The 11,048-nt window shown below is 33.9% G+C and overlaps 1 protein-coding gene across 23 annotated transcripts in view; it reads right to left on the bottom strand.

Annotated features, from left to right (window-relative positions):
- The window catches only part of GPHN (gephyrin), a 750,954-nt gene that overhangs the window by 372,657 nt on the left and 367,249 nt on the right, over positions 1-11,048 (bottom strand). For 18 of the 23 annotated variants that reach the window (XM_077122739.1, XM_077122741.1, XM_077122744.1 and 15 more), the window contains one exon: positions 3,034-3,126. The exons of the other annotated variants lie outside the window; for them this stretch is intronic. In XM_077122739.1, coding sequence (XP_076978854.1) covers positions 3,034-3,126 — 93 coding nt within the window. The remainder of the gene's footprint in view (positions 1-3,033; positions 3,127-11,048) is intronic. 23 annotated transcript variants of the gene reach the window in all.

Here is an 11,048-nt window from a genome sequence, read left to right as displayed (position 1 = left end):
TATTTATATATTTCCACAATTAAAAAAAAAGAGCAACTAAAGAGATAATGAGAATTAAGTGCAATACATAATCCTAGACTGGATCTAATAATGGAGAAGAAAAGAGCCTAAAGAACATTATTGGGACATATGAAAATACTGGAATATAGACTGAAAACTTTATTATGTCAATATTAAAGTTCTTGAACTTCATAATTGTATATAAAGTAGTTATATAAGTGAATATCCTTGGTCTTAAGAAATATACATGGGAGTATTATATGCTCAAGGAACATGATGTATACAATATATACTCTCCATTTACTCATCTTTAGAAAATTGATGAATAGATATACAAATAGATATATACACGTGGATGGATGGATGGATAGATACAAAGACAGATGGGTAGATAGAAGGACAGATGGATAGAATGTCACATTACTGTGACAAAATGTTTAAATTGGTGGATCTGGGTATTTGTAAAGCAGTTTGCTGGACTTCTCTGTATGGGTTTTGTATTATTATTATTATTATTATTATTTAAACAACAAGAACTTATTAGCTCAAGATTTTGCACTATTTTTACAATGATCCTGTTATTTGAAATATAAAATAAAAACTTTAAGGAAAAAAAAAAGACGTGGGAAGGAATCTATTAAACTTTCAATTTTCTCTAGGTTTCATACCCACTGATAATAACTTTAGATAGCTTTATTCACACATTCTTTCATTATTTTCCTCCTTCATGTTTTTTTCTAACATATATATCATCCTACAAATAATTCTGTTTTGTGTTCGGAGATCAAACTAGTTACTGACAATTACTGAATATAAAATATTAGTACTATAAGGGAGAAGTTTCACATTATTTTATCTTTGTCAAATTAATATTTGTGTTTTCTATCAATAACTTCTGACTTTATTTAAAAATATTTCTAATCTTAACTGTATATAAAAATGTGGTCTTCTCTTTTAGGCACAGTTATCTAGAACAAACTAATGATAAATAACTATATAACTACAGGTCTAGAATTAAATTTCTAAATGCCTATCTGACATCCCAGTACTGTATTTTAGATTTTATGACAATTGTAACTATTTAAGGATATAGAGTAAATGGGAATTTTTCTAGAATTATTTTTGGTTGGTCCTATATTGCTTTTGTTTATTTTTTAAAGGTTTATAGGTTCCAAGGGCTTTTGTGATAGACTTTCATATTATATCTCTGTGTATATATAACTATGAAGTATAGTGAACTTATTAAAAGTTAAAATTATTCACAAGCAGGCAAATCACCTGTTTTTAAAAACACATTTTTAGAGAAGACATATTTATGTATATTTTAAACTCATTAAAAAAAAACAAACTAATGCAACTTTACCCAGGTAGTTGCTATAGCCATAAATGAATATAAGAGCACTTTGATATTTTCAGGCAACTAAAAATCTTTATTTAAGAGTGTGCTTAGTTTCTGATATAATTAAACACACAGAGCCATGGAAGGCAATACTCTTATCAACAAATCCCTCCCCCCGTCCCCAAAAAGGGAAAAGGAAAATAAGCAGATTCTGAAATAGTAGAAATTCAAGATCCTTGTGAGGATGGAAAAGACAAAATATGAAACTTACTCTATCAAAATTAAGAAATAATTTAACCAGATTGTTAAGATTCCCAGGGACATACTTTAAATCTAATATAAGAATCTATTTGCTTATTTAGTAATTACATCTAAAATGTAGAAAGTAATTTTTAAAAAATTAACTATTATAAATTAACCTTTATATAGGATTAAATAAAATGCTTAGAACAGTTCCCATTGAATCTTCACAGACAGTCTGGTAGAGAGGTACTATTATTACCCCCATTTCATAGGAAACTGATGCACAGAATGGTTAATGACTAGTCTATGATCATCTTGTTAGCAAGTAGCAGAGCCAGAGTTCAAAGGTTTGAAGTCTCAACTTAGCATTTTGCTATTAACTTGAAGCTTAAATACTTTGGATACGAAGTATACGTATATATAAAGTTACATACAAAGTATGTAACTTTATAATGTAAATTATTTCCCTATATTTAAAAATAATGTTATCTGGTTATGAACAAATTCTGTGGTATCATTTTTCTGCTTTTCTGATGTAAAAATAGTAATATTATGAAAATATCAAACCATCACACAGAAAATAGATATATGTAAATACAAAGTCATTTACTACAAACCCTTAACTTAATACCCAAACTGCAAAAATCAATGTCTTCATATATAGGCAATTTTCTTGCAAATAAAACAAAAACAAATCTCTGCAGGAGATAATAATGCCATGAGTGGTAGCATAAGTGTGCATATAACTGAAGTCCCTGGCTTCCTTAATAACAAAAAAACAAAGTCTTTTTTTTCCTGTATCAGTGAGCACAGCTTACTTTTCATTCTTTTCCCAATTTTTTTTCCTGAGCAAAGGTTAAAGGTAATTATTGTGTCATGAAGCCTAGATACTAATTCTGCCGTTTGTCTTGTTAAATTCTGTACTTAAATACAAGTTACATTTAAAATTATGTGACATAAAAGCTTTTCTCTTCCAAAGTACTGAAAGCTGGTGTAAATACTCTACCTACTGCAGTCATCTTACAGTGCTGTGAGACAACAACAAGGGTACCCCAAGAAAAAGGAAACGGTTCAATTCTGAATCGAATTAACAAAGCATATCAGACCAGATACCACGTTGAGTAAGGGTTCTGCTATGCCTTCCTTTGGCAAAGTTCCTGAAGCTCAGCTGACACTACAGACAACTGAGCAAATGAGAGATTACCTTCCAGACCAGTTCAATCTTCCTCATATTGTATAATTTCTAGTTTAAATCCAAAGGAAAGAAAGTCAATAAACATTTTTATATAATAATTTTTCCACAGCAAATTTTTCACATTCTTGGAATCACAAGTAACTTGTTTTGAATAGCAAAATTACAAAAATAATGTGAAAAAAGTAGTAAAAAGGATAAAAAATAACACGACTAATCTACTCTTTGACTATGAGAAAGGTATATACTATTATCTCACCTCTGGAGTGACATCTCGTGGTGCAAACCCTGTTCCTCCCGTTGTTAATATCAAATTAAGTTCCTTTTCATCACACCAATCTATCAGGGTTTCCTAAAAGAAAACAGTATTGTCACATGCCAGCTCAAAGGCATCAAAGTCCTCAAACACTTCATATACAGTGAGGAAACATTTTTTTAAAGCACAATTCACTGAACTCAATTCATTTTGATTGCACTTTACTCAATCAAAAAACACGGCAGTTTCAGTTATTTTATTCATAATAGAAAATAAGAATGCAAGCAACAAATTCTTGTAAGTAAATGAAACATGGGAAGATACCACAAATAGTCTAAAATCAATGTTTACTATGTACTTATATAGTATATTTGAAGTTCTTTTTAGCCATTCAAAATATATGCAAGCTAAAAAAATAATTATTACCTATGTGTTGATTACATGATCTCATTATTTGATAACTGCACTAATCCTGCCAGGTAAATATTTGTACTTCAATTGTATATTTCAAGAAATAGACATTCATTTTTTTCATTAACAGATTTTGAGATTAAGAAACTTGCTCATGGGCTCATAAACCAGAAGGAGGAACTGTGATTCAAACCAGGTCTCTTAGACTCTTTCCCCTGCACTGAGTAAATATTTTTCGCTCTGTTATAGTTTAGGAAAGCTTTACATTTTTCAGTAATTTATTCTACATGCTTGCTTAAAAGCAAGGTATAGGAATAAATGATTGTGTAAAATTTCTTTTTCCACACCAGTGTTAACACATTATAAGGGATTAGAGTTATATACCGAAAAACCTGGAGCTGATAGGAACTTAAGCAGGTTTGCCTCTTCATTTTCTAGGCAAGACAACTGAAGTACAATGTGGTTAAATGATTTACTCAAAGTCATACAGCTAGTTTGTGAGAGAAGTAGAACTAGGACCTCTATCTGCTAATACTTCTATCTACTGCTAATTCTATTCATCCATCCTACATTTTAGCTATTAATTAAAAATTAAAAATAGCTATTAAGTGCTCATTTAAATTGCAATACTTGATTTAGTATTACATTGTTTTATTATCTTTTTTCAATTCAGGATCAAAATTTAATAATTAAATTACATCATATTGTTACTGATAACTGGATGTGAATACAAATAGCAAGTTGATACAGAAATCTGAAATACAATGCCCTCTGTTCTCAAATTCATCAGTGATATAAAATGCAACATAATTATTTAGAATTTTTTTCTTTATCCTCATATATTTTTATCCTGGCATATAAGAAGAACAGAGCCCAGAGCTCCTAAAAATGGGGGCTTTTCCTCTGCTATGATTAATTAATGGTGCCAAACTATTTTTTTTTGTAACAAACTATTTTACAAAAGATATAAATCATAGATTACTGAGGACCTAAATGAAGAACATCCATCCCTGATTTATTCATAATTTTATTCTGAGGAAAGTTCACTAAAAATAAAGAGCATTATAATAAGGGTGATTAGCAGATTGTTTCACAAGCTAGACTTAAAATGAATTGTTTTGCCCTTCCAGCTACTTAAAAGTTGAAATGCCTAATTTATAATCATTCCAAATAGTTCTCTGATATATAAAAATATATAGTTGACACAACAACTCAGTAATGGCTGTTTAACTGACTTGTTTTTCCACAAATGGATCCTAGAACACTTTAGATTTCTTTGTAACGTGGTACTGGAATGCCTGTGTCTGACCATACACCATTAACATCAGATTGTGATTAAAATTATTTGGGGTTCAAAGTTATAACAACAAAATATCTCCAACACTAAATATATCTAAACAAGTGCAAAATTTCAGTATTGTAAAAATCATAATTAAAACCTTTCAAATTTCAAGAAGACTATAAAGATAGCCAAAATTGTCCCTTTACACTGAAGAATTATACTGTGTGGCAATAGTCAATACTTCTTTAGAATAGAGTTCATTCACTGATTAAGTAAACTTCACTTAGTGTTTACCACGTATTAAGTGTTGAGTTAAAAAATAAATGAAGCACTGACCCTGATTTCAAAGGGCTCACAGTCAAGTAATGGTTTTCAACCATGGTTACAAACAGGAATTATCTGTGGAGTTTAAAAAAACTATTGATGCTTGGATCCCACCCCATGATGCAGTTCAGCTTTGGGGTTTTTAAAAGTTTCCCAGGTGAGAATTTTGCCAAACACTCCAAAAAGACTAACATCAATCCTGCTCAAACTTTTCCAAAAATATGAAGAAAAAGGAACACTACCTAACTCATTTTATGAAGCTAATATCATTTTAATACTAAAACAAGGTAAACATGCTTTAAGAAAGGAAAACTACAGGCCAATCTCCCTTATGAACATAGATGCAAAAATTCTCAACAAAATACTAGCAAATCTAATCCAACAACACATTAAAAGAATTATACATCATGACCAAGTGGGGTTTACACCAGGAATGAAAGGACGGTTCAACACAAGAAAATCAATTAATGTAATACAGCACATTAAAAATCTGAAAGGGAAAAATCACATGATCATCTTGATTGATGTTGAAAAAGCATTAAACAAAATTCAACATTCTTTTTTGATAAAAACACTTCAAAAGACAGGAACCAAAGCGAACTTTCTCAGTATGATAAAGGGCACATATGAAAAACCGATAGCCAGTATTTGTAGTCAATGGAGAGAGACTGAAAGCTTTCCCCCTAAAATCAGGAACAAAACAAGGATGCCCTCTGTTACCACTATTATTCAACATTGTTCTAGCTAGAGCAATCAGGCAGGACAAAGAAATAAAAGGCATCCAAATTGGAAAGGATCTTCATTATTTGCAGATGACATAATACTATACTTGGAAAATCCTGAGAAATCTACAACAAAGCTTCTTGAGCTAATAAACAAATTCAGCAAGGTGGTGGGCTATAAAACTAATGTACAAAAAAATCAGTAATGTTTCTATGCACAAGCAATGACCTAACTGAGAATTCAGTTAAGGAAAAAATTTTACTCAAAATAGTAACTAAAAGAATCAAGGACCTAGGAATGAACTTAACTAGAGATGTAAAGGACTTGTACATAGAAAAATACATAACGTTGCTAAAAGAAATCAGAGAAGATCTATATAGGTGAAAGACATTCTCTGCTCATGGTCAGGGAGGTTAAATATAGTTAAGACGTCAATTCTACCCGAATTGAACTACAGACTCAATGCAGTACCAACCAAAATTCCAACAATCCACTTTGAGGGCATGAAAAAGCTAGTTACCAAATTCATTTGGAAAGGAGAGAGACCCCAAATAGCTAAAAGCATCCTAAAAAAGAACAAAGTGGGAGGATTAACACTTCCTGGTTTTAAAACTTATTATAAAGCCACAGTGGTCAAAACAGCATGGTACTGGCACAAAGACAGAAGTATTGACCAATGGAATCAAATCGAGAAGGCAGAAATAGACCATCAAATATATAGTCAACTGACTTTTGACAAGGCCCCCAAATCCACTGAACTGGGACAAAATAGTCTTTTCAATAAATGGCCATGGGAGAACTGGATATCAATAGCCAAAAGAATAAAAGAGGACCCTTACCTTACACCCTATACAAAAATTAATCCAAAGTGGAGCAAACACCTAAATATAAGAACTAGCACCATAAAGCTTCTACAAGAAAATGTAGTAATAGCTTAGGCAGCTTCCTAAACTTTATACCCAAAGCACAAGTAACAAAAGAAAAAATAAATAAATGGCAACTCCTCAAAATCAAACACATCTGTACCTCAAAAGACTTTGTCAAAAACGTGAAGACACAGCCAGCTCAATGGGAGAAAATATTTGGGAATCACACATGGGACAAAGGATTGATATCCTGTATACATAAAGAAATCATACAACTCAACAACAAAAGAACAAACCAATTATAAAATGGGCTAAAGATATGAATAGGCATCTTTCTGATTTTCTGATGAGACATCAAATCAGATGTCTCAAAAGCACGAGATGCTCATTTTCATTAGCTATAAGGGAAATGCAGATTAAGACTACAATGAGATACCACTTCACACCTATAAAAATGGCTATTAAACAGGAAACTACAAATGCTGGAGAGGATAAAAAGAAATTGGGACACTTAAGCACTGCTAGTGTGAAAATGTCCAAATTAAGACACCAACAAGAGGTTACCTTCACTCAAGAAAGGCTGATGCTGTCCAGAACAAATTTGTCAGTTGGGAAGACACATGGCTGATGTCTGCTGGGGTCTTTGGCTCCAGGACCCCTCTGCCAGCTGGGAAGGCACATGGTCTCATCTGCCAGCATTCTCTCCTGGCTTTTCATTTTGTAAAGCTTCCCTGAGGCATTTTCCTTCTGCCTCTCCAAAGGTCTCTGGCTGTGTGGGCTCTTTCAGCTCTGACGCAACTGTTCTCTGGGTATCTGTATCAGTTAGCGTTTCTGTCATTTCTGAGGTTTCTCCAAAATGTTTCCCCTTTTAAAGAACTCTAGTAAACTAATCAAGATCCACCCTGAGTGGAAGGAGTCACATCTCCATCCAATTACCTTCTTTTTTTTTTTTGGTATGGCAGGCACTGGGAATCAAACCTGGGTCTCTGGCATGGCAGGCAAGAACTCTGCCTGCTGAACCACCATGGCCAGTCTGGCATCTCCACCTAATCAAAGGGTCACACTCACAATTGGGCATACCACATCCCCCTGAAGATAATCTAATCAAAGTTTCTGCCATACAGTATTGAATCAGAATTACAACATGGCTTTTCTGGGGTATATAACAAATTCAAACCGGCACACATTTGATTAGAAATAGTACTGTTCCCTAAAAGCATTATAATCTTGGCCTCAGTAAACACATTTCACCTAAAAGTCAGAATGTCAGTGAAGAGATTATAGCATTCTTAAACTACCTATTTTATGACCATTATTAATTCTAAATAGGTATGTTATATTCCATAAAAAATCTGCCAAGGTAAAATGGCACATCATCTTTAGTGTAGGCTCTGTCTTTTAGTACAAAAATGGTTTTCCAGACTAAGAATTCTGCATATTTTCTCACATTTTTTTATCTTACATGCAACTTCCAGATTATACTTTCATTCATAAACAATACCAAAAACCTTCCAAACAAAAGTAACCAGGAATGAATTTTATAAGTTTAAAAGTCAATTCAGGGCAGGTCACAGTGGCTCAGTGGCAGAGTTCTCACCTGCCATGCCAGAGACATGGGTTCAATTCCCAGTGCCTGCTGATGCAAAAAAAAAAAAAAAAAAAAGAGCAAAAAGTCAATTCAACAGGTTTTAAAGTTTTGTTTAATAATTGTGTACATTTATTACATGATTTCATTATCAATAGTCTTAAACTAGCTCATGTGTGATTATCAACAGTCTTAAACTAGCTCATGTGTGATTCTAAATTCAAGGGAAAAAAACTTTCAACGACTGTATCTTCTAGCTCTAAAATTTCCATTTGGTTCTTTTTAACAATTTCTATTTTTCTGCTGAGATTTCCTGTTTCTTATTCATTACAACCATACTTTCCTTTACTCCTTGAACTTGGTTATAGTAGCTGCTTTAAAATTACTGTCGGTTAATTCCAGTAGGTGTCATCTACTGGGAATCATCTTGAGGTTAGTCTCAGTTGGTTATCTTTTTTTCCTGAGAATTGGTCACATTTATTAGTTTCTTTATATATTAAATAATTTCGGACTGTATCCTGGACATTGTGAATGTATGCTGAAGACACATTCGATTCTATTATATTCCTCTGAAGAAAGTTAATTTGTTTTTGTTTTAGTAAGCAATTCATTGGGTATGCTGAGTCTTGAAGAGGGTTGCAACTCAAATTTCAATTCAATTTCTTTCATCCTAGCTGGATTGCTTATAGTCTATGAGCACAAGCATATTTCAGGGGTCAGCCAGAGATCTGGGAAGTGTATTTATGGAATTTGATGCTCCCTCCTTTCCAGGATTTACCCCCTCACTTTAAAGCAGCTGTAGTTGTCCCAAATGCTGCTCTTCCAGCCAGCAAATCTGTGAGTTTTAACTGCCTACCTTCAGGCTAAAAGCTATAAAAATGAGATACTCAAAAACAGTGCCATTCCCTTCTTCCAAAAGTTGACTGCCCTCTAGAATCTGCCTGTGTTTGGTCATTCTCTAGTGCTTTTAAATAGTTATTTTTTGTTTGTTTGGTCCAAACAAAAGTTATTTGTGAAAGTGTTGGCTTGACAGGAACAATCATGCTCTACTTTAATGTAACAAACTTTGAAAGCATTTTCAGTGACTATTATTTATTAACAAAACTTAATACCACCTCCACAAATCCGGCATTTCACAGTCATTCCACTTACTTCTGTAGAACAAACAATATAAAATAATGAGTGATGATGTGAAATAGGTTTGATTAAATATTTTATCTGTTAAAAATTGTAAACTAGATTCACAAATGACAGCTGGTAAAAAGATGAATTTTCTGTATTTTAACCTGTTCTTATTTTTCGTCCAAAATGAGAAATTTTAGCGATTTTTTAATTCTAAAAATACATGCTCCCTCAAAAGGCAAAAAATAATACAATCAACATTAAAAAGTTTAAGGAAACTTAAAACCACCAAACTGATAACTCATTTTAAACTTTTGGTGAATACCTTCACAGACAAACTTCTAAATGCAAATAAGCACACACACACACACACACACACACACACAGGTGTTTTTTATCTTTCTTTTTAAATTTGACAAAATGTCATGAAGAATCATTCCACATCAATAAATATAGTCACTATGGCAATCATGAAGGGCCACGCACTGTCTCCTACAGTTAAGAAAATTGTTCTCTATCTTTGTCTTTCTCTCCTCTGGTCACAGAACACAAACTCAGTGCTTAACCATGGCTCCCCTCCCCACACCGAGCATGGTGGAGGACCAGTTCCTCACAGCAAGCAGATTCAAGGACTAAATCAGTAATGGTTTGGTTGACTCCATTCTTTGGGGCTTGACTGGAGGAACTCTCCCAGTAGTGTAGGAGTTTCCTGGCCTGTTTATGTGCTATGTCTCTCTCTCTCTCCTGACCACCATTGCACTCTATGATAAATTAGTACTCTCTGTATCCTGATACTTAAAGTCTTGATTTTGCAATTACTGTAAATAAGCCTGAACATTGGAAAGAAACTGTCCTTTGAATTTTTGTAGGGCTGCAGGGACTTTTTCTAATTATCTGAGTCAGAGCTTTAAGTGAAAGAGATCTAGCAAATGGAGGCAATTAAAAGAAAGGTGTTGGAACTCTCATACACCAGGTCTCATTCTTTCTGTCTCACCTATCCCTGGACCTCAGGGCCTCTTAAGACCGTGGCTGAATATGAATGAACCAGCTAAAATGGGAAGGGTTCAGTGCAGAACACTGGTAGAAATGTGGGCATGGCTTAAAAATTTCAAGTCAAAGTACAGGGAATTCAGTCACCTGGTGAGTCCCCACTGTTCTACTCATAACTCTGAGAGGGGCTCTGCTGCCTGTGGCGATTACAAGACAGAATGTTTTTACCCCAAGCCGTGGATGAGGCTTAAATAACCTTTCAAAAGTTGGATGTTAATTTAGGCATCTCCTATTGGGCTCCCAGTCTGGTTAGGAACCTAATTTATAATTAACATTTATATGGCATCGGATTTCCACCTTTTGTGAGGCACAGTCCATCTATAACCTTCTTTCTGTCCAAAGAACTACCCAAATACCTCCAACTCCCTTCAGGAATTAGTTCTGCCTATATTAAGCTCTCTCCTATCCTGTGCTCCTACTTACAAGCCACGGGGACACACAGGCAAGGGTGGATCTCAGGGGAGGTCCAGAGATCGCATTGCCTGGTCAGTTAAACCAACCAGGGATGCTGGGTCTAGGACCAGGCCCAAGGCCTGAGCCTCTCATAAAGGTTCAGTTGGGAACTTTCCATGAAGATTGTCACTCTCAATTGGGAGTCCTCCATAAAGACTTGCACTTCTTAATACTTCCTCCTTTTCTATACTTCTCTTTTTTC

This window comes from Tamandua tetradactyla, chromosome 12, assembly GCF_023851605.1.
Source record: "Tamandua tetradactyla isolate mTamTet1 chromosome 12, mTamTet1.pri, whole genome shotgun sequence".
Classification (NCBI taxonomy): domain Eukaryota; kingdom Metazoa; phylum Chordata; class Mammalia; order Pilosa; family Myrmecophagidae; genus Tamandua; species Tamandua tetradactyla.
Note: the sequence above shows the minus strand (reverse complement) of the source record. Positions and strands in the feature narration are given on the sequence as shown.